Source organism: Lithobates pipiens, unplaced genomic scaffold (genome assembly GCF_037356315.1).
Source record: "Lithobates pipiens isolate NorthernLeopardFrog02 unplaced genomic scaffold, aLitPip1_a1.2 Scaffold_1, whole genome shotgun sequence".
NCBI lineage: Eukaryota > Metazoa > Chordata > Amphibia > Anura > Ranidae > Lithobates > Lithobates pipiens.
Genome location: NW_027507685.1, coordinates 158,085,610 through 158,110,520, shown reverse-complemented (window position 1 = coordinate 158,110,520; position 24,911 = coordinate 158,085,610). Strand labels below are relative to the sequence as shown.

Below are 24,911 nucleotides of genomic sequence, written 5' to 3'. Positions count from 1 at the left end.
TGAGTTGGGTCGCAGGTCCCGCGGACTCGATCGCCTCACGGGGAGGAAGAACGGGGAGATGCTAATGTAAACAAGCATATCCCTGTTCTGCCTAGTGACAGTGTCACTGATCTCTGCTCCATGTGATTGGAGCAGAGATCAGTGACGTGTCACACACAGCCACCCCCCCTCACCCCCACAGTTAGAAACACGCCCCTAGGTCACACTTAACCCCTACACTGCCACCTAGTAGTTAACCCCTTCACTGCCAGTGTCATTTACACAGGAATCAGTGCATTTGTATAGCACTGATCGCTGTATAAATGACAATGGTTCCAAAAATGTGTCCACCATAATGTCGCAGTCACGATAAAAAGTCAGGAAGGGGGTGAATCCTTCAGGGGGTTAAAGTGGTTAGTAAAAAAATAAAAAATGTCATAAATCTATCCCCTATTTTTTAGACACTTTTGCACAAAACCAATCAATATACAATTCTTGAAAGTTTTTTTTAAAACAAAAATATGTAGAAGAATACATATCAGCCTAAACGGAGGAAAAAAACATTTTGGGGGAAAAAAATGTAGGATATTATAACAAAAAGTAAAAGGTGTCTTTTTTTTTTTTTTTTAAATGGTCACACTTCTTTTGTTTATAGCGCAAAAAATTAAAAACGCAGAGGTGATCAAATACCACCAAAAGAAAGCTCTATTTGTGGGAAAAAAAGGACATCAATTTTGTTTGTGTACAGAGTCGCATGACTGCGCAATTGTCAGTTAAAGCGACGCAGTGCCGTATCACAAAAAAAGGCCTGGTCATTGAGCAGCTAACTCTTCTGGGGCTGAAGTGGTTAAAGATCAAAAGTGATGCCCTACAGTTCCAGCAACCAAATAACTGCTCCTGAGATCATGCAAATGACTTCTATTATTATATTTCTGTAATAGCCGCGCTCAATGCTACACAGAAGCCTACAATGTTCTACTTCCGGAATCCCCTAAAAGTAACACGACGTCATGCAGCAGAAAACTACAACTCCCGATGCGCTCTGCGCGCTAACACGCCTGGAATCCGGAAGTGAGCCGGGGGTGGCTCTGGGAGGGTCACGTGATAGCCAGGAAAGCCGAGTCTGTTGTATTGGAAATCAGCTGCTGTGTGGCGACTGTTCAACGCCGTGACTGAGCGAAACACGAGCGAGCTGACAGTGTGCACCCCGTACACTGAGAATCAACAGAGGGGGAAACAGATATCCAGCACACTGAGAGGAGAGACCGCCTGTGGCAGAGGAAAGAGCAAACAACTTGAACCCTGTGTGTGAGGAGAGAACAGCCTGTGTACAGGAGGAACCAGAGACATTGTCCTACACCCTGAGGGACATTCCCTGCCCTAAAGCATAGAGAGTCAGTCTGAGAGGGGAGAGGCAACAACCTGCCAGCGGAGAGAGACACACAGAGAAACACAGCCTCAGGACATTGACGGACATTGAGGAAGACACACTCCTGTCATCCAGAAGTTCTACAGACTGAGAACCAACCTTCAGCTTGTGAGAGACACCCTGCGATCTGTGAGGTACAGAAGAGACACCCCGCGATCTGTGAGGTACAGGAGAGACACCCCGCGATCTGTGAGGTACAGGAGAGACACCCCGCGATCTGTGAGGTACAGGAGAGAGACACCCCGCGATCTGTGAGGTACAGGAGAGAGACACCCCGCGATCTGTGAGGTACAGGAGAGAGACACCCCGCAATCTGTGAGGTACAGGAGAGAGACACCCCGCAATCTGTGGTACAGGAGAGAGACACCCCGCAATCTGTGAGGTACAGGAGAGAGACACCCCGCAATCTGTGAGGTACAGGAGAGAGACACCCCGCAATCTGTGAGGTACAGGAGAGAGACACCCCGCAATCTGTGAGGTACAGGAGAGAGACACCCCGCAATCTGTGAGGTACAGGAGAGAGACACCCCGCAATCTGTGAGGTACAGGAGAGAGACACCCCGCAATCTGTGAGGTACAGGAGAGAGACACCCCACAATCTGTGAGGTACAGGAGAGAGACACCCCGCAATCTGTGAGGTACAGGAGAGAGACACCCCGCAATCTGTGAGGTACAGGAGAGACCAACAGCCTGCAACCTTTGACCTACAGACAGTGTGTAACCTCTGTCACACAGGAGAGACAGCCTGCAACCTCCTACAGTACAATAACCTACAACTTCTCAGATGCAGACACCCTGCCACATACATGAGAGACATACTGCGGGGCCCTAAAACCTCCTGAGAGCCAAGCGACACCGGTTGAGGTGGTGGCACACTTTTCACAGAGTAAGGGGGTACAGATCTGAAGATAACCAGTACAATTGACACCTGGCATCAAGAGAAGCAGTGGGCAGGCAGAAAGGAGGTCCCCAGGAGACTTCCTGAATGTACCACATGACCCCTGCACCCACAAGCCTAACAAACCGTGACATAACCGTAGAAACTCCCAAAGGTTGGGTTGCCCTCTGGGTGAGAGAATGACATTCCAACAATAGCTCTGAATGATGCTGCCAGGATCATTATCTGTGAGGTGACAGGCCAAGCACTTATGGAGTGTGACAGTGTGGACTGAGCCCTACCCCCCCCCCCCCTGTCATGCACAATGCAGTATTTTGTGTTCTTTTTTTTTGGTTTTGTGCTGTCCACCACATCCTCTCTGCCTGTCAATGGTTCTGAGCAAATATTGGATTCCCTTTTTCCTAGTGCTGGGCAACCCTTGAACTCATCACATCTCCTAATCGCATCTGTCCCTCCCAGCTTTAGATCCTTATCAGTCTCACTACCTACTCCTTCCGCACCAGGATTTCTGCAAATCGGAGATGGTTGTTGCCTGCAGTTTGACTTTCCGGAGCATAGTAAGGGTGTCATTGTCATCAGCACTGGAGCTGCAGCTCCCACTTTTGACCTTAGCGTGAAGTCCTTAGACACCTCGGTGCTGCAGGTTCTCAATGTGAGTCGTGGTTCTGAAGGATTGCCAGGCAAGTTCCTGGCACATATCTGGTCAGGCATGCCTGGCACGGCACCTCTTCACCTTAGACTGCACCTCCTTGATTCTGTAATTGAAGAGCGGGATGATTTCTTGATTCATGTTATTGCCAACGATGAAGCTCAAGAAAATACAGGATTTGCTGCAAGCCACTTTTCTAAGAGTCCTCTCCTCTATGCGCTGCTGCCCCTCATCTTCATCAACAAATGTGCCTTTGGATGTAAAGTGGACCTTGAGGTTTTAAAAAGCCTAGTAAAACGCCCCCACCCAGTTCTGCTAGGCATTGTGGGTCAGTTTGTTCTGATGCCTCTATATGCATACATCCTCTCTTTGCTTTTGGGACTCTCTCTGCCCCTGGCACTGGGCCTGGTGGTCACCTGTTCCTCTCCAGGAGGCGGTGGTGGGTATCTATACAGTCTCCTACTGGGTGGAGATGTCACTGTGGCCATATCTATGACATTGATTTCCACAGTGGCAGCTGTAGGACTTATGCCTCTTTCATCATCACTGTATGGACGGTTCCTTGGTGTACACCAGACCATGCACATTCCTTTTCTGAAGATTTTAGCTACACTGCTTTTTATAGCTGTGCCAATTTCCACAGGCATGGTCATCAAATGGCGATTTCCCCAAGTGTCCCGCCTTCTCCTGATGGTTATAAAGCCTTTCAGTGTTGTCCTAATGATTGGGGGGTTGGTCATGGCTTATCAGATGGGGTCCTCACTGCTGAGCAAAGTGCAACCCTTACTGGTGGTAGCCGGGGTCAGCGTGCCACTGGTGGGACTCCTGATTGGATATCTACTTGCGTACATTCTGCGTTTGCCCATCCCCCAACGTAGGACGGTTAGTATTGAAGTTGGGGTACAGAACAGCCTTTTGGCCTTGGCTGTTCTACAGCTCTCCTTCCATCGTGTTGAGGCTGATCTTTCTTCACAGGCACCATTCTTGGTGGCTCTGAGTGGAACTTCGGAGATGTTAATGTTGGTCCTGTTACACTTTGCCTACCGAAAGTTTAAAGACCGCAAATGAGGTTCTGGATGAGGACTATGCCAACTAAGATGATTAAAACAGTTTACATGCTGCAAATATGGACTTTCTGCTCCTACTCCCTTTTTTTTTTTTTTTTTTCTGTTTATATTGCTTTTCTAACATTCCAAAAAAAAAAAAAAAAACTTTATTTTATTTTTGCCAAAATTTGATTGTAAGGCAGGACAGCAATATAATATTATAAATAGTCTGTTAAGGTTTACATTTATCCAGGTCATTGTGTATCTAGCACTAGTTGGTCACATTCAGCTGGACTTGTTCTGTAATGTTGAAGATGTTTTTTTGTCGCTTATCCAAGCCACTTCTAATGAGCGTCAGAAAAATACCCCTGCCTGGATAAGCTACAAAGCATCTTAAATATTACTGAGCCAGCATGTTTCTACAAGTAATATTTATTTCTATGAATAATAATGGTGTTTTCTGTTCTTTTCCACTATGCCTCTGCAGTATGAAGACATCAAATATGTGTTATAGCTCAATTAGAAAAGTTTAAACTTTGTTGCCATTGGGTGTGCTAAATTTGAAGAATTATTTTGTACACTAAAAAAAATTGTGTTGTGAGACAATTGAGGGATGCTACTGCTGACCTACTTCTGAAAATGCTGATAGGTTGGCAGTCATGCTGATCCTGTTTACTTCAATACTTACAACTACTTATCTAAAATAGACATGCGGCAAACAAAGTCAAACTAATAACGATGCTGGTCTTGTGCTAATAGATCTTCTTCTTTTCACTTAGGCTGAACAAAAATAAAATGAACGGGTTCTTCCATCAACTCTAATGGTGCGGATGGACAAATTCCCCCCCCCCCCCCATCATGTTGTATGCTGACAGCTGTGCTGATTGGCGGATGTTTTGTTGCAGTATCTTCCCTGTAAGTTTGAGTAATGAACTTGTTAACCTGGCAAGGCCATCCACTGTTACAGTTTTGGCCAATTCCTCTGAACTCTCACAGTATAAGGCCAGCTTAAAGCGGCGTTCCAGCCACCTGTGAGAAAAAAATAAGTCGGCAGCTACAAAAACCTTTAGCTGCTGACTTTAAAAAATAGCCACTCGCCTGTCCCATGATCCATCACCCCAGTCGGTCTCACCCGCTGTCTTCGGTCCCCGGTGCCGGCATCTTCACTATGGGCACCTGGCTATGACCGCTTGCGGCTTCACAGCCAGGTGCCCACTGCGCATACGTGAGTCGTGCTTTTCATCATGAGTAGTAGATGCAGTCTTCTGGGACCTGTCAGTATTCTAGAAGACTGCAGTGGGGCGGGAGGAGATCCTCTGTTTCGGAGCACCGCTACACTCGGAATGGAAGTGGGAAGCAGGTAGCTGTCAAAATTGGGTACCTGCCCCCCGCCCCGCTCCTCAAAGTGCCAATTGTTCAAGAGGAGCGGGGAACGAGTCCTTAAAGTGGAACGTCCCCTTTTGGGTGGAGCTCCACTTTAAAACTCCTAAAATGCATGGTTCATCTGGGCCAGTCAATGTATTGAAGTCCTGTCTGCTAGAGAGCTAGAATTTTTGGGAGGGGGGGGGGGGTGTTTAGGTCAGCAGTGGCAGTCTACATGTTTTTTTTTTTTTTTCCAAACACAGGTATGCTTTAACACAAATAACAGAAGAGGAGTCATGTAGCCAATGTACCAAGAAATAACTAGAGCTGGTACCCACCTTTGTGACATGATATTTAAATTTGCATTTATTTTTTTCAGCTTTAGATGGCTGTATCGAAAGTTAGTAGGGAACTAAAGCTGCATGCTTTACTAGATAAAACTGATAATGTGAAATTCTGTACAGGCATAATGGAACAGGATAACCATTTAAAAGTTATTTCTTTGGCATGTTCATTGTCTTAGTTGTCAAATAGTTGCTGTACCCAAGTACAGGTTTCTCTAAGGCCTGTTTCACATGAGATTCAGCTTGTATAAGAGCAGTGGGGTACCATTCAGCTCCAGTTTGTGAATGTTGAACACTATCCTAATGGGAGGTGCTGATTTAGGCAAGCTGCTACTAGGCTTTAGCTGACATTCAACGCTCTTCTAAAAGTGCTGAAGCCTGCTAGCAGCTTGATTAAAATGGCAATTAAAACTGCTATTAGGATCTGTGTTCAACATTTACCATACTGGAGCTTCAGTGTTTCACACTGGCTTGTATAAGAGCAGTGTTCACAGCTTTGAAAAGCATTTGCAGAGCTTTCAGCACGCTTTATTGAAGCTATTAAAGTACCATTCAGCTCAAGTTTGTACATTTTGAGCCTAGATCCTAAGAGGGTGTATTTGATTTAAATCATAATTTTTAAAGAGCAGCTGTCATCTATGTTCCACAGTGGTTCATCCTCTGACCCGCTGTTGACTCACCGACAGTCCCATTCACTTTAATGGGATGGCTGGTGATGCAGTGACACAAGGTGAGGGATGTGGCGGCAGCAGATGAGTGGATGCCTGCTAACGGGCGCTGCCATGATGGATCAGAAATGACAGGTGCTTTTTAAATGTAAGGACTTATTCTTGCTGGTAGTGTGAAATTGTCAATCAATGCAGTACTGGCATCTTATCTCAGCTTACAGAGCTTAGATTCATTGAATGAGTTTACCAAAAATGTACATATTACAGACTATACAGCCTCATGCTACATAACTAAGCTCCATTTCATGCTCCGTAAAGGAAATGATTAATGTATCTTAAATAGAAAACAATTTTTAGATAGATTTTTTACTACAAAAGCATTTTATTAATATAAATTTGATGAAAATAAAAGAAAATCCCAACAGTTTTTATCCACCCCGGATTCTAATAGGAGTGCTGATGCCTGCTAGCAGCTTGCTTAAAGTGGCGCAGCACTCCCATTACCATCTAGGTTCAACATTTACGGAGCTGAATGATGAAAGTTCTGCAAATGCTTTGTCAAAGTTTGCTGTCCACACTGCCCTTATACAAGCTGAAGCCTTTTTCGTTCTTTCTTAAAATAGATGCAAGTCCTCCATTGATACCTTTTTTACTTGATCCTTTTTTCAGAAACTGAAAGAAAGGGGAACCTGTAAGGCCTCTTTCACACCAACGTGCCGTTCAGGCCCGCCTGTCAGTTTTTCAGGCGGACCTGAACGGGTGCTCCATAGAGCTCTATGGAGCGTCGGATGTCAGCGGTGACATGTCCGCTGACATCCGACCCGCTCCGATCCGAAAAAGTGTGACGGAGGAAAAAGCTATTTTTCCATCCGTCTGCGGATCGGATCGGATGACGACGGGCACTGCGGTCCGTCGTCATCCGATCTCCCATAGGGGAGAGCGGCGCTGTGACAGGTCCGTCCCTGCGCAGTGTGCAGAGACAGACCTGTCATCTCCCTGCTCAGCGGGGATCGGCGGAGTGATCCCCGCTGAGCAAACGGACATCCACGGGGCGGATCAGAACTGATCCGCCCCGTGTGAAAGGACCCTAACTTGGTTAATATGCCTCTAATAGGAAGCTGTTCTGAGAGAAATATGGTGTGCCATTGCTGGCCTTTGAAAATGCTTGTTACCTGCTTGTCTTGCCAATCTTTCTGCAATATCTTGACAGCCAGGCAACAAAAATTTTCAGTAGGCTGGAGCAATTGTAGTTCCTGTATTTCTCTCATGAATTCTAAAGTGGTTGTAAACCCGTTAAACAAAAAATTAAAATAAGAAACAAACCTGCAAGACAAAGGCATAATGAGCTAGTATGCATAGCATACTAGCTCATTATGAATTACTTACCTGAGATCAAACCCCCGCAGCGGTCCTCGGTCACCGGTCCGGCGGCTGACATCTCCCGCGGGGGGTTACTTCCGGGTATTGCGACTCCAAGTCGCAATCCATGTGATTGGCCGGAGCCATGATAACGTCACTTGCGCGCTGGAGCAGCCGGCAATGTCACAGTACAACTGAAGCAACGGCACTTATGTGCCGTTGCTTCAGTTTGTTTGAGTGCGCATGTGTCTGACGTCGGCACATGCAAATACAGGGATATCTCCTAAACCCTGCAGGTTTAGCCAATATCCAGTGTAGCTACAGGTAAGCCTAATTATAGGCTTGCCTGTAGTATAAAGTGGTTGTAAAGTGTTTACAACCACTTTAAAGTTAAGTGACCACAGGCACTTTTGTTAAAACTGTATTTGGGTAACAAGCTCGATCAGCTCCCTTGGGTGCTTAGTTTTGTGTCTTGACCCGACATTCCTAAGTTATTGCCATGTCATACTCCTAAAGCCAAAGCTATGCGTGCATTAGGCTCTATGCACTGAGGGTGGGGTGGCTTTTATATATATATATATATATATATATATATATATATATATATATATATATATATATATATATATATATATATATATATATATATATATATACACAAATATACACAATTGTTTTGTAAACGGGGTATGGTGAAAGACTTGTTTCCCTTTCTTCTGCTGTTCTTTTCTTTCTTTTTTTTGCTACGTGGAAATTAAACAGAAGTAAAGTCATAGCGTGTCTTGTGTGTGTTTGAGAATGTCTTGTTTGCTTATGTAAGCATACTGCCTGCACATTTTTCAGTTTTACAGCTACATGGGTTATATTTTGTTGCACGACTGCATTTTGTTTCTCAATTAGTCTTTAGCGACTTTGTGTACAATATTTAAACTATTTTTATAGCGTAGTGTATTGCATATATTATCTGCATTCTAATTCTGCTGCTCTGGGAGCACAAAAATGGGGCCTGCTAAAACCACTTTACTGTCAAATTCTTCATTAAAGTGTCACTAAGACCACAAACAGTGAAATCAGCCTGTATATCCAGTAAAGCATGCTTGTTATACTCGCTGTGGAACCTAAGGGGTTAATTCTCTGCATTGTGTAAAAAGGCTGTCTTCTCTGATCCTTCCCTTCATCCACAGTCCCCAATCCATCTCCTTGGGGGCACTTGCTCAGATTGGTGTGTATCGCTAGAGTTTTTTTTTTCTTCTTGGGAGGGTGCAAATGATCAGCACAAGGCCAATCAGCACTGTCCAGACAGAGGGTCAGGGGTCATGCAGTCTCGTAGCACAATTGGGGGGGGGGGGATGAAAACTCCTCTTACAAGCTTTAACCAGACACTGATAGAAGTCACAAGACTGCAAATATACCGCTGATGAGAAAAGTTATTTAGCAGTTTATATTTACTAAAATAATTGCATGTCCATGTACTGTGGGAGACCAGATGTAGTGAATGAAGGGTCCTGGATTTAGTAACACATTAACTGAAACCTATAATGTGAGAAATGCAGAAGCTAACCTGTTGCCTCCAATACAATTTGAGTCACTGGTCTGGAACAAGCATGCAGCTAGTGAAGTTAGGGGAAAGTCAAAACTTCAGATTTGTAGGACCTGATTTGCAAGTCGGCGATTCAGAAAGCATTGGAGTTTTTGGATTAGTATGATGGGGAAAAAAAAAAGTTCAGCAATGGCATCCTAGCTATTGTTTAGTGTTAAGAAAGGTAACATTTTATTGTAATGGGGCTGTACCTTTTCGGGCTTGTTCACGGGGCTGGCTGGTAAAAGCAGGTGGTTGATCTAAGGTTTTGCTGCCTTTTGCCCACACACCTAAACTAGGGCATGCTGCCTCTCTTGGCTGTACACTTGCCGCAGAAAAGATTAAATTAAGTTTTCTTTCCCATTTAAGTAAATGGGGCTGTGCCAAGAACAGCGTGATATGTCTGCGGTTGCGGCTCAGAGTTAAAGCAGGCGGTGAGGAGAAGAGGTATCACCTCCTAACCACCTGTCAAATGCTGTTTGAAAAACAATCCACTGCAGGTTGCATTTCAGTTGGGTGGTACTATAGCCATACATATGAACAAGCCCTTAGTGAAGTCTAAACCTTGTAGTCCATGTTGAGGCTGGTTGTTAGAGTGGTGCTGCCATTATACATATGAAACAAAATATCAATGTATAGCAGCACCTCTTCTAACAGCCAGTCTGTTTTGGAGCCTGGACAATTTCAGATAAGAGCACATATTTCACACAGCCATTATAATAAACCTGTCATGAGAAAACTATGGGGGCTGTCATGGATGATCACTCCTGCTGGACATACTAGTTGCCTGGCTGCCTCTGCCGTCCAGTACTTAGTCACTGACCCTCAACAAGTATAGAAATAAGGGCTTCTAAACTTTGTCTGTCTTCCTTGATTTCAAAACTTTGAAACCTGAAGAGTGTAGTAGCATTTTTCTCAAGGGAGGCAAGTTTGAAGTAAAACGTTGGCAATAATCAAACTAGTAAACCAACATAAGCTGGCAGAGTAAGCTTTTGCCTTTGCACATGTGACCGCAGTTCCACCTGGAGCTCTCCTTTTTAAGGCTATGTTCACACCAACACAAAAGTCATACAACTTGTGATCTGACTTTGCCCTATGACTTCGGAAGATGGACAAACTTCCATGTGACTTCAATGAACGAGATCCGACCATAGCAGGCCCTTTAAGCAGGTATGGACCTTAAGGTGGGAACCCCATGCCAAAATGTAAAAAAAATGGTGTAGGGGCCCCCAAAAATCCATCCCAGACTCTTATCCTAGCATGCAGCCCGGCAGGTCAGGAAAGGAGGGGGACAAGCGAACACCCCCCCCCCCGGACCATACCAGGCCACATGCCCTCAACATGGGGGGGTGCTTTGGGTTGTCGGGAAGCAGTTAAAACGGCTCTCATAGGGAACCAACCATGTGACCTCCAGAGCGCATGTCAGCAGTGTGAACTGGCCCTAAATCCTGTATATACATGAGCTCCCCCAACCCATGTAGCAGCACCCATGTCTTCTAATAGGTGTAAGGAAACAAAGCCCTAAAAATGGTTATTGCTCGTAGAGGTGCCTTACAGGGAAGAGAATGCTTGAGAGAATCTTTTGCATCAAGCACTAGAGCTGCACGATTAATCATTAAGAATCAAAATCGCAATCTTTTTCCCTTCCCGATCTTCAAAACAGCATGTCGTGATTCTTTCTAAGGCTTCATGTACACTGCTCAACGCACGCCCGTCCGCCATCTTGGATATACCGGAAGTGGGCACGATTGTGACACATGGGGGAATGGCATCACTGTATTGTGTAAGTACCTATATAAGGCAGTATGTCAGTAGTGGGAGCCCACCCCAGATGATGACCTGTAGGTCGAAACGCGTCGGGAGGACTCCGCTACTGCCATTTTTTCTCTGACATGCTTTACTGTTCACCTTGGAAATGTGAGTTTGAGCAAAACATTTTTTATTAAAAGTTTTTTTATAAAACGTTATTATGCCATGTTGGCCTTGTTTCTTCATCTTCCATGCCTGAGTCGTTGTCGGATTTGTATATGCATATGAAGAACTGTGATTACATCTAGTCGTTTGTGGGGATTGTACACGGCACGATTGATACATCCAATCCTTGGGACCATTTTGGCTAGGACCATAAGCTTTGATTGACCCCTGAGGCGTATGTCTGCTAGGGTCATATAGATCCGGTAAGCCTGTACCTTATAAGGTGGTGGGATCGTCACAGGGTGAAATATCATCTTCTTTGGTTACAATACCACAGAATCCTGGCTGTTATCACAACACGTTTGGACTGACATTTTGCACGTTTTCATATGGACTATATGTTTGCTTATGGACTTTATTACTGTTATTAGTTATATTTTCATATATTTATAGTTACTGTTTGGTTTTCCTTCTCACTGGGATAAATATCCACACAGTCCCCATTTTTGTTCACATATACATTCATAGGTCACTTTATAGATCTTTTTTTTATTTTTTGTTGCAATACAGTATTATCCCCTTTTTTTTTCCTTGGGGTTATTCTATATATATTTTTTGATACACAGGAGCACGTATGTTTTTGGATCACTTCAAGAAACATATATATATATATAAGTTGAGCGCTTACACTTTATCTTTGACATGTCTCCCAGCTAAAAAGTCCCTAATTTTAGCGTGTCAGCAGCTTACAGCCTATTTTTTACCCTCCTTTCTTTTCAACTCTTCTTTTTTGTTCAATTTGCGCAGTATTGTTGTTGAATAGCTTTTTCATGTACACTGCTGCTGGTAAATGGATGTTCAGAGGCAGTTGGATGCTTTTTTTTCAGCTGCTCCTGAACTCATCCAATGTCATCTTATGTGTACATGTACACAAGTTAATTTAATGTCGTTTTTAGGCTTTTCTTTGAAGTAGAAAAAATTAGTTCAGATGCTAAACGTGGTACCGGTGTTTTAGAAGTATTTTTTAAACCACTTGCCTACTGGGCACTTAAACCCCCCTCTTGCCCAGACCAATTTGCAGCTTTCAGTTCCTTTTTTTTCATACAATTAGAGCTTTCTTTTGGTGGTATTTGATCATCTGGGTTTTTTATTTTTTTGAGCTAGTAATGAAAAAAAAGAAAAATTTGTTTTTTTCTAATTTTTTGGTCTGTTTCTGTGATAAAATTTTGCAAGTTATTAATTTTTATTCATACATTTTGGCCACAATTTATACTGCTACATATCTTTGGTAAAAATAACCCAAATTAGTGGATATTATTTGGTCTTTGTGAAAGTTAGAGAGTCTACAAGCTGTGGTGCAAATCATAAAAAAATGATCACACCTGATGTACTGGTGGCCTCTCATTTCTTGCAACCCTAACAAGCCAGGAAAGTACAAATACCCCCCCCCCCCCCCCAAATGACCAATTTTTTAAGTAAGATGCATGATGAGGTTTTTGATATTTTTTTCCCACAATTCATTGCAAAATTAAGTTGTGTTTTTTTTCCCACAAAATTGTCATTGTAATAGGTTATTTCTCTCATATGGCATGTGTATACCACAAATGATGTCCCAAATACATTCTGCTACTCCTCCTGAGTATTATGATACCACATGTGTGGGACTTTTTCACAGTGTAGCCACATATAGAGGCCATGCAGGGAGTACCTTCAGGTGTTCTAGGAGGATAAATTAGACATCTAACTTGTTGACTACCTATTACACTTTTGAAGGCCCTGAAGCACCAGGACAATGGCACATGACACTGATGTGAAACTGATGACAGATGGCGCTAATACGTGGCACTGATGGCACGTGACACTGATGATGGATGGCACTGATACATGGCACTGGTGACAATGATGTGGCATTGACAGGTGGCAGTGATACGTGGCACTGACAGATGGCACTGGTGACAATGATGTGGCATTGACAGGTGGCAGTGATGACATGTAACACTGATAACAAATGGCACGTGACACTAACAGATGGCACTGATCGGTGGCATTGGGGACAGATGGCACTGATAGGTACTGTGAGCACTGTGTTGTATTAGTGTGGCACTAATTTTATGATTTTTCACTCACGCTGCAGCAAGGGCCAGCAATGAGAGATGATCTCATATGTTTACATATAAGATCATCTCTCATTGGACACTCCGAGTGCTAAATGGCCGCTGTGATTGGCCATTTAGCACGATCTGTGATTGGCTGTGTCCAAGGGACACGGCCAACACAAATTTCCCCCGATGCACACCCACGGCGGCGCACAGGGAGGAAGTAAACAGGATCACATCCAGGGATGCCCTCCCGGCAATTGAGCGCCACACTGTAGCTAGTGGTTAAAGGTGCCCTATATTTTTATTTTATTTTTTTACATTACAAAACTTAAAATGATAGTAAATGATGAAAGACCACTAAAAAATATATTTTAAAAAACTTGTAATTGCTTGCAATGCTTCATAGACCATTTACCCCTAATGAGCCCATGATCCAATCCAATACACCACTAGCATTGCTGTTTGCCAAAGTAGAATTGGAATTTGACCTACGGTATATGTTAGATTTGAACCTGATGACCCCACCATTGAGCTTCACCCCGACTTGATCAAACATAGTTGCATGAAATTTAATATCTGTCTTTTTTAAATTTCCTTGCATATGCTCATTATGGGATTAATAGTAAAAGCATCGAAATTGAGGTAGATACAAGTACACTGCTTCTCTCTCAGCTGCTGCTACTCACTTTGGTCTCACAGAATGGCTGAAATAGTTAAATAATACTGTTTTGTGCTTTGGGAGGGTCTTATGATGTTATCTTAACCACTTGCCAACCAGCCGCCGCAGTTGTACTGCCGTTGCGGCGGTATGGCACGGCTGGGTGAAACTATGTTATGTAACATCGCTTCGCCCTGTTTGCCCACGGAGCCGATGCGAGTGCCCGGCGGTCGCGATCACCGCCAGCATCCCACGATCGCTCGGGGCACACGAGAACCAGGATCTGTGTGTGTAAACACAGTTTCCAGTTCTCTGAGGGAAGAAGAGACAGATTGTCTGTTCATAGTGTGAACAGCGATCTGTCATCTCCCCTACACAGTCCCCTCCCCCCTTCAGTTAGAACACACACTAGGGAACTCAACCCCTTGATCACCCCCTAGTGTTAACACCTTCCCTACCAGTGAAATTTTCTCTTACATTCACCGACTGACCCAGCTCCTCTCTTAGACCATTGGGTTGTTACGCCACCTTCAGGAGAGGACTAGCATAACATGTTAACATGTAATATAAAAATTAGAACTTATTAGTTCCGCCCAAGGGCCGGTCCCTTAGGTAACAACCCCACAGCCTGCCTTGCAGTTTCAGTTTTTTTCTGCCTGTTAAGGAGAAGGACCTAGGAACCCTGCGGGCCCATCGGTCCCTGGAATTGTTTGCAGAAGGTTTGCTTTTTGCAAAAGATTAAAGATCCTGTGATCTGCTATCAACAGCCAGCTGGGTGACAAGCTAGATACTCTTATCCTTGTAGTCTCCCCAGCCTGGCCAGCGAGCGTGTGCAGACCAAAGCTCCGTGCTGGGTCGGCCAAGACATGCCTCAGCTCCAGAGGTGGTTGGTGAGCTTAAATGCTCCGGGCCACACATATGACCGGACTACTGATGTCTGCGTCACAGTGTGCTGGGCCAGCAGCCACCCCGTACTGATCGGAGAGCGGGTCTGTGATGGAATGTCTCCCAGCTCTTGAGGACTGGTAAGTACAGCTCTTCCTGCCTCGGTGGGGCTGAGAAGCTGGGCATTGCCTGGGAGGTTGATTCGTGGGTCCCTCACCTCCCTCTCTTCTCTCCCTGTCTCTTTCTTCCCTCCCCCCTTCCCTGTGGGGGATGCTGCATGGGCTGCTGAGCGGTGTGTGTGCCATGTACAGGGGCTCTCACCTGGGGGGGACTGCGCTGGCTGGCTTTGCCCTGGATGTATGTAGGGCTCTCCCTGGAGGTGTCTGGAGGCTGTGTCTGTTGATCGCTGTAGCACTGTTTCACCGCCATTTGTCTGCCTGTTTTGTTCACTGTCCTTCATGGTATACTGTGCTCGGTGGCCATCTTTGGTGGGGCAAGGAGCAGCATGCTCTCTGACCATTTCCCTGTAGTTTGGCAGCCATTTTCCCTTTGATTATGTCCTTTATACTGGTTGCTCGGTGGCCATTTTCTTGAAGCCTGCACATGTTTTTTGTCAGTTTCAGCGCCATTTAGAGCAGCTCCGCACAGGGCAGTGTGGTCTCCTATGCATCTGGGAGCTGACACAGGCACTACTAGCTGGACAGTGCAGAACCAGTCAGGGTGTTGAGTGCTGCGGGAAAGAGCCCCTCAGCCAGCAGCAGTTAGGAGGGTGGGACCATCACTGTCCTAAGTCCCCATCAGGTGGCAGACAGGGTAGGGTCAGCATGGTTTCAGAAACTGGTGCTTCTTCCCCAGAAATCCAGGCAATTGCAACCGTTTCGCCTGCAGACAGTGCAGTGCCTCTGGGCGCTTTGTCGGTGGTCCTCAATTCGTTCGTTGCCAAGATGGAGGCGGTGTGTGGACGCAAAGGTCCACCCCCCCGTCCTCCGAGGAGAGCTCTGACTCAGACTCGTGCCCTGCTCAGGCTGGTGACACCTGCTCTGTCGTTTCAGATGACGCTGACCAGGACCGAACGGACACTGAGGATGAGTCCCCGTCCGGGTCCGTGCGCGACAAAGCGCTTGTTGGAGCACTTATCACAGCTGTGCGTGATACCCTGAAGATTCAGGAGCTAGCAGATCCCTCTGCTGATGTAGTGGTCCCTTTTGGGTCCCGTAAGCCAGCCCATTCACCTAAGGCAGTGATGGCGAACCTTGGCACTCCAGAAGTTTTGGAACTACATTTCCCATGATGCTCATCTACAGTTCAGAGTACCAGAGCATCATGGGAAACGTAGTTCCCAAACATCTGGGGTGCCAAGGTTCACCATCACTGACCTAAGGTGTTCCCGTATCTGACTTATTTTGATAAGTTAATTTACAAGGAATGGGGTCGACCGCAACGGACCTTTTCGGTCTCAAAATACATGGCGGTACGTTACCCCTTGGTTGACTCCTCCGGTCGTGGACCCCTCCAGGTTAAACAAAGTAAGCACGATCCTGGTAGAGGGGACTCCTGCCTTTAAGGACTCCACGGACAGGAAGGCCGAGGCAGTGGCTCGTTCCTTGTTTACGGTTGTGGGGTCAACAATACGACCAGTACTGACATCCACACTTGTCTCTCAGACACTAACCCAGTGGGCAAAACTTTTGTACCGCGAATTGTGAGAGCAACAGGCTTCTCCTGTCTGTGTGGAACTAGCAAACTAACTAGTGCAAGGCCTGAAGTATATTTGTGACACAGCCCTGGATACCCTTCCTCTGTTATCCAGGGCTTCAGTGTCAGCAGTGGTGCTGAGGCGTCTGATTTGGCTAAAATGCTGGTCTGCTGACCAGGCATCCAAAAAAGCCCTGACGGATCTTCCCTTCCTTGGTGACTGGCTCTTTGGAGCCTCATTGGATGACGTTATTAAAAATGCCACAGGTGGTAAGAGTACACTACTCCCACAGGCCAGGAAGGCTAAGGAGCTACGCCGTAGGCAAGGGTCCTCATTCTCCACTCACAAAGGGCTTTTTCGTCCGCCCAGGGCTTCGACCAAGCATCCCCAGCCCAACAGGACGACCTCTGAAGGACCAAAGCGTCCCTGGAACCGCAAGCCTACAAGCAAAAATGCTACCGCATGAAGGTTTGCCCCCGCCCACAACGCGGATGGGGGGGTCGCCTTCGGGAGTTTGCAGCCCGGTGGGCCTCTCGGCTGTCCAACCAATGGGTCTGCAATCTGATTTCCTCAGGCTACAAGATAGAGTTCCTCTCTTGGCCGCAAAACAGATTCTTCCCCTCCATACCCGTACTTCTGGCTCGCCGGGAGGCCCTATTGGGGGCGGTAAGGTACCTGTTGAGTCACGGGGTGATAGTACCTGTTCCAGAATCGGAACGTTTCCAGGGGTTCTACTCAAACCTGTTTGTAGTCCCCAAAAAGGACGAGGTACGTCCAATCTTGGACCTGAAAGGCCTCAATTACTTTGTAAAAGTACAGAGGTTCAGAATGGAATCAGTTCGCTCAGTAGTCACTGCACTCCATCAAGGGGACTACCTGGCGTCCTTGGACATCTAGGATGCGTACCTGCACATACCCATATGCCTTCGGCATCAGGGGTTTCTGCGATTTGCAGTCAGGGAAGCCCACTACCAGTTTCTGGCTCTCCCTTTTGGTTTGGCATCAGCCCCCCGAGTCTTTACCAGGTATTGACTCCTGTTTTGGCGTTGCTGCAGCAACGTGGGATGGCGATCGCGGGATACCTAGACAATCTCCTCCTGAGAGCATCTTCCGCCTCAGAGTTAGAGGAGGATGTGGAGATCACCATGCAGACCCTGCAGGAATTTGGGTAGCTGTTGAGCCTAAAAAAGTCGGTGATCGTACCGACTCAGCGTTTGGAGTACCTAGGCTTAGTGCTGGACTCCATGAAAGGGAGAGTTTCTCCCTTCAGATAAGCTGCAGACTCTTAGAGCCACGGTAAAGCTGTTGATGAACCGCAGGTGGTTGTCGCTATGCTTCTGCATGCAAGTTCTGGGACTCATGGTGGCCTCCTTTGAGGCAGTACCATACGCCCAGTTTCACACCAGAGTCCTGCAGAAGGAGATTTTGACAAAATGGGACAAATCTCCATTGTCGATGGATCGGCAGATTCAGGTGAGCCAGTTAGTCAGGGATTCCCTGCTCTGGTGGCTGAGGTCCCCGGCACTTCGGTCCGGGGAAGTCGTTCCTACCTCTGAAATGGGCAGTGATCACAATGGACGCCAGCCTAACCGGCTGGGGGGGAGTAATGGGAATTCAGTCGACCCAGGGCCTCTGGTCGGTGGAGGAATCCAATTTGCCAGTCAATCTGCTCGAGCTGAGTGAGATCAGGCTATGCCTCTCCACATGGTCATTAAGACTTCGAGGGTGTCCGATCAGGATCCAGTCAGACCACGCCACGGCGGTGGCATACGTCAATCCCCAAGGAGGAACAAGAAGCTTGGCCGCCGCACGGGAGGTCGCTCACATCCTTCAGTGTGCAGAGCAGCATGTACCAGTCCTGTCGGCCATTTACATCCCGGGAGTGAAGAACTGGCAGGTGGACTGCATAAGTCGCCAGATGCTGGACCCAGGAGAATGGGCGTTGCATCCGGAGGTGTTCAGGCTATTGTGCCTGCGATGGGGCACACCAGACATGGATCTTCTGGCCCCCCGTCTCAATCGGAAGGTGCCGAGATTCATGTCCAGGACAAGACATCCTTGGGCAGACGTCTCAGACGCACTGGTGGCTCCGTGGGATTAGTACCAGCTGATCTATGCCTTTCCTCCGCTGAAACTGTTACCACGTCTGCTCCGCAGAGTGGGGGCCGAGGGGAACCCAGTAATACTGATTGCCCCAGATTGGCCTCAGTGTCCTTGGTATGCAGACCTAGTGCGTCTGGTGGCAGACGCCCTTGGTGACTGCCGTTACGAGAGGACCTTCTGTCTCAAGGTCCGATTCTCCATCCTGCTTTACCATCGCTGGTTTTAACGGCATGGCTATTGAGAGCCAGGTGTTGAGGAACCAGGGTCTTTGGGACTCAGTGATTCCAACTATGCTGAGAGCGCGGAAATCTTCTTCTCAGAAGATATATCGTCGTACCTGGAAGGCCTACATCTCCATGTGTGAGGAGAAAGGATGGCGTCCGCGCTCCTTTTCTATATCCAGGATCCTGCTGTTTCTACAGCAAGGAGTACACCAGAAATGGACTTTAAGCACCATTAAAGGACAAATATCAGTTTTGGCTGTCTTTTTTTCAGCGACCCCTGGTGTCTCGCTCTCTAGTGAGAACTTTTGTTCAAGGGGTCTGACGTGTAGTTCCTCTGGTGCGTCCACCGTGGGATCTGAACCTGGTGTTATCGGAGCTTCAAAAACCTCCATTGGAAAATATCAGAGAGATCCCTCTATTGACTCTTTTTCCCCAGAAAGTGGTCTTTTTAGTGGCCATTACTTCGGCCAGGAGGGTTTTGGAACTGGCGACCTTGTCTTGCAAGTCGCCCTATCTGGTTATCCTCAAGGATAAGGTGGTGTTGCATGCGCAACCTTCTTTTCTGCCAATGGTGGTTTTGGCATTCCACATCAATGAAGACATTGTGTTACCATCTCTGTGTCCTAAGCCTACACGTCCTAAGGAGGTGACCCTTCATGCCCTGGACGTGGTTCGGGCTCCGAGGGTGTATTTGTCTGCTACGGCTCCCTTTCGGAAGTCAGACTCCTTGTTTGTTTCGGTGGCTGGTCCGAAAAAAGCCATAGCGGTCTCGTTGGCCTCCATTTCCAGGTGGATCAGACAGATTGTAGTGCAGGCCTACGCCTTGAAACGGCAGGTGCCCCCCTTTCCGGTCACGGCCCACTCCACAAGGGCAATCGGAACGTCTTGGGCCTTCCAACAGCAAGCGTCTGTTGCTCAAGTGTGTAAAGGGGGACTTGGTTGTCTGTTCACACTTTTACAAAATTCTACAAGGTAGATGTCAGTGCATTGGCCAATGCCTGTTTAAGTTTTGCAGGCAGCTGTATAATTGCACTTACATTTTTTCCTTTTTTTTTTGGTAAAAACACAGTACTTTTAACCACTTAAGGACCGCCGGATGCCAATGTACGTCATTGCAATGGCATGTACAGGCACAAGCACGTACATGTACGTGCTTGGCTTCCAGCGGGTGGGGGGTCCGATCGGACCCCCTCCCGCTGGATGCGGCGGTACGGTTCGCTTCAGGAGCGATCCGGGATGAGGGGATGGCCGTTGGTTTCTGGCCATCCCCTCTCGATCGCTCCTGGCGAATGAGAAGCTTCCTCCCCTGTGTAAGGCTGCTTTCACACTGGGGCGGGAGCGACGTCGGCGGTAAAGTGCCACTATTTTTAGCGGCGCTTTACCGTCGTTTTAGCGGCGGTCTGCGGGCGCTAGCGGAGTGGTTTTAACTCCGAAAAAGGGTTAAACCCGCCCGCAAAGCGCCGCTGCAGCGGCGCTTTGCCGGCGGTATTGCCGCGGTGTCCCATTGATTTCAATGGGTAGGAGCGGTTTAGGAGCGGTGAATACACCGCTCCTTCACCGCTCCAAAGATGCGGCTAGCAGGACTCTTTTCACCGTCCTGCCAGCGCATCGCTCCAGTGTGAAAGCCCTCCGGCTTTCACACTGGAGTGAAAGGGGCCGGTTTTTTTCAGGCGCTACACAGGCGCTATTTTTAGCGCTGTAACGCCTGAATACCGCCCAGTGTGAAAGCAGCCTAAGTGTAAACACAGGAAGGAGGAAGTGATGTCACACTCCACGTGTCGGTCTTTTTGACCAGATGGCGAGGAGTGAAGACATCCAAGTAAGTGCACCAACAGTCCACTGACACATAGGTACACACAGGCACACTTTTCACCCCAGTCACCCCCCGATCGGCCCCCGCCCCCCCCCCCCCGTCACAGTGTCACTGATTGCAGTGGTCATTTATTTACTGATCACTGCATTTAGTGTCAGTTGTGACTGTAAAAAGTGTCAGGGCAGCTAGTGTTAGGCCCCTTTAGGTCCAGGGTAGCCCCCTACCCCCCCAATAAAGGTTTAACCCCTTGATTGCCCTCCCAGTTAACCCTTTCACCCCCTTTTACCAGTGTCACTAAGCGATCATTTTTCTGATCGCTGCATTAGTGTCACTGGTCCCGCTAGGAAGCTATTTTTTTTTTTTTAGTTTCATCGCCAGGTTTTTATAGCGTTAGGTACCCCGATATATAACCTAATAAAGGTTTTAACCCCTTGATTGCCCCTAGAGTTAACCCTTTCACCAGCGATCGCTGTATAAGTGTCACTGGTGATGCTGGTTAGCCAGTTAGTTATTTAGGTTCCCCGTCAGGTTTTTATATAGCGTCAGGTACCCCCATATAAATACCCAATAAAGGTTTTAACCCCCTGATTGCCCTTAGTTAACCCTTTCACCAGTGATCACCGTATAAGTGTTACGGGTGACGCTGGTTAGGTAGTTTGCTTTTTATAGCATCAGGGCACCCGCCATTTATTACCTAATAAAGGTTTAACCCCCTGATCACCCGGCGGGTGATATCAATTCGGTTTTAGGGTCAGATAGGGTCTGCGTCGCCCCAGGCAGTGCTAAGTTAGTGCCAGTACCGCTAACACCCACGCGCAAAGCATACACCTCCCTTAGTGGTATAGAATCTGAACAGATCAATATCTGATCTGATCAGATCTATACTAACGTGCCCAGCAGTTTAGGGTTCTAAAAAAACGCATTGTTAGCAGGATCAATCCAGATACCTGCTAGCACCTGCGTTTTGCCCTTCCGTCCAGCCCAGCCCACCCAAGTGCAGTATCGATCGATCACTGTCACTTACAAAACACACATAACTGCAGCATTCACAGAGTCAGGCTTGATCCCTGCGATCGCTAACAGTTTTTTTTGTAGCGTTTTGATACAGTCGCTGACAGGCTAGGTGCTTTTTTACCTGTGAGTCTCACTAGTGTACCCCTAAATTTAGAGCCCAAAATGGCAAAGCGAAGGTACACTAGTGAAGAGGCCTACACGTTTCTGAGCATGACAGATAGTGAAGAGGAAGACACTGATCTGTCAGATTCAGGCTCAGAATACGAACCTGTAGAGGACAGCGGCTCCATGACAGATAGCTCTGACGACGAAGATGAGGTCCCTGCTAACGTCAGGCGTACCCGACCCTGATCTTCTGATGTTGTTGAGGTGCAGGAACCGCAGGTCCCTCGTATGGAGCAGAGAGCAAGTACTAGCGCCGCTAATCCTTTTGGTGAACTGGCAAGCACCAGCGGCCTAGTACACCATGGATGTACATCCAGCACTGCAGTATCACATGGTGACGTGGCGAGTCCCATAAGTGCAGTTCAAGCTGGCGAGGTGGCAAGCACAAGTAGTGTCCCGCTGCCACCAAGAAGAAGATGAAGGCAGGCCCGTCGTTCCCATAGTGCCCTTCCTGCAGAATTCGCCAATCCTGATTGGGTGCCCACCACTTCTGCAGCACCAGTACTTCCCCCATTCACTGCCCAACCCGGTATTCAGGTGGATACAGATGATTTTACGCCACTTGATTTTTATTCTCTGTATTTCACGGAAGAGCTCTATAGATCTATTGTGGACCAAACCAATTTATATGCTGGTCAACACATCGCCGCTAATCCCCAGTTGCCTTCCCTTGCCAGAGATTGGAAACCAGTTACGGTTTCCGAATTTAAGACCTTTCTGGGCCTTTCCCTCAACATGGGCACACAAATTCATGACGTTGCGGGCTTATTGGTCCACGCATCCGACTGACCACATGCCCGTGTTCTCTAACTCCATGTCCAGGAAACGATACGAGCAGATCTTGCGGTTCATGCACTTCAGTGACAATGAACTTTGTCGTCATCGTGGAGACCCTGAATACGATCGGGTCTACAAAATTCGGCCCCTCATAAACCACTTCAACCAACGTTTTGCAGACTTGTTTACTCCCCATCAAGTTGTCTGCGTTGATGAGTCCCTGATTAAGTTTACTGGTCGCTTGTCATTCAAACAGTACATTCCCAACAAGCGTAACAGATACCGGGTCAAGCTCTATAAGTGCTGTGACAGGGCCACAGGCTATGCATGGAGCTTTATGGTTTATGAGGGTAAAGATAGTTACGTAGAGCTGGAGAACTGCCCTGACTACATAGGAAGCGCTGGCAAGATGTGTGGAACTTGGTGTCACCCTTATTCGGAAAGGGGTACCACTTGTACGTGCGACCTAATCGCTGGGGCTTTCCCCAGCGGCTTGTAGATTCCCGTCTTAGGCTGGGGGAGAGAGCCTGCTATCGGTGTAATAATTTGCTCGCTATAAAGTGGAGGGATAATAAGAATGTTTTCTTTCTTACCTCCCTTCATGCAGACACGACGGTCCAAATTTCTACGGCGACTGGTATTGTGGAGAAACCCCTCTGTGTCCACGAATATAACAAAAATATGGGAGGGGTGGACCTCAATGACCAGTTGTTGGCGCTGTATCTAGTTTCCCGTAAGGCCAGACGCTGGTACAAAAAAGTGTCTGCTTACTTATTTCAATTGGCTTTGCTGAATGCTTTTGTGCTATACAAAGCTTCAGGCGGGACTTTAACCTTTCTTTTCTTCCAAAGAGAGGTTGTCACAGAGCTTCTGTATCCAGACGGTTCTGCACCTCACCATTCCCAACCAAATGCAGTAAAAAAAAAAACCAAAAAAATATAAAATACAAAAAAAGTTTCTCTGTCTCTGTCTCTGTCTCTCTCTGTCTCTCTCTGTCTCTCTGTCCCGTTTACTGTGTTTTATTGTTAACCATTTTTCTTGTTTTCAGGTACGCCATTCAGCTGCAGCGCGGATTTATTTATCTTTACAGCAACAGCGTTTGCTCCCACGATACATAAAGCCGCGCACTCCAGTGCTGTAGGAGGTGATTTCACCACCACAGTTAAAAAAGAGCATATATGCCGAAGCATGGGGGCAAGCAGGGGCGGAGGAGCGATTTTGCTCCTAATGCCACGTACATACGGTCGGAGGGCTTGCCCGTGGAAAAGTTTGTACGCGGCATAACATTTTTGCGGGGGGATGCCCCCATGCTTCGGCATATATATATTTTAGGCATAGGTTGTGTTAAAAAATGTTTTATTTTTTACAGTTTTTTTTTGGCATTTGCTTTGCAGGTATGGTATGGTAAGGTTTTACTGTTATACTGTAATGTTACTTTGTTTTAACATTAACCATAATTTGCTCAGCATTCAGTTGCAGCATGGATTTATTTATCTTGACAGCAACAGCGTTTGCTCCCACGATACATAAAGCCGCGACTCCAACGCTGTAGGAGGTGATTTCACCACCACTGCAGTTAAAAAAAAAAAAGAGCATATATGCCCGAAGCATGGGGGTAGCTGGGGCGGAGGAGCGATTTTGCTCCTATTGCCGCGTACATACGGTCGAAATTCCGACGGAGGGCTTGCCCGTGGAAAAGTTCGACCGTGTGTACGCGGCATAACTTTTTTGCGGGAGGATGCCCCCATGCTTCGGCATATATAAATGGTGCATGTATGTCCATCATTAGAAGTGGGTGGATGAAGGGAGGTATTCTAATGGTGGGCATACCCACCGATCAATCTTTTTTTTCGTTCAGCCAACTTGACTCTCAGCAAATAGCTTGGGGTGTCTACTTTCCAAAATGGGGTAATTTGGGGGGGGGGGGGGGGTTTGTGCTATTTTGGCATTTTATGGCCTTCGAAACTGTGATAGGTAGCGAGTAGGGATAAGCCGAACACCCCCCGGTTCGGTTCGCACCAGAACTTGCGAACGACCCCCGCGTTCGGTACGAACGTTAGAACCCCATTGAAGTCTATGGGACTCGAACGTTCGAATTGGAAAGTGCTCATTTTAACGGCTAATATGCAAGATAGTGTCCTAAAAAGGGTTTGGCGACCTGCCTCCTGCCTCAGGGGACATGGGTCACTGCAAAAAAAAGTTTTAAAAACTACCGTTTTGGCGGGAGCACTGATTTTAATGACGATTAAA

At 47.0% G+C, this 24,911-nt stretch overlaps 1 protein-coding gene across 1 annotated transcript; it reads left to right on the top strand.

Annotated features, from left to right (window-relative positions):
- Positions 1–1,068: 1,068 nt before the first annotated feature.
- SLC10A3 (solute carrier family 10 member 3) lies at positions 1,069–8,796 on the top strand. The gene is made up of 2 exons (XM_077478788.1): positions 1,069–1,602; positions 1,697–8,796. Exon 2 carries the CDS (start codon positions 2,611–2,613, stop codon positions 4,021–4,023), a length of 1,413 nt encoding a protein of 470 aa, XP_077334914.1. The 5' UTR covers positions 1,069–1,602; positions 1,697–2,610; the 3' UTR covers positions 4,024–8,796.
- Positions 8,797–24,911: the final 16,115 nt, after the last annotated feature.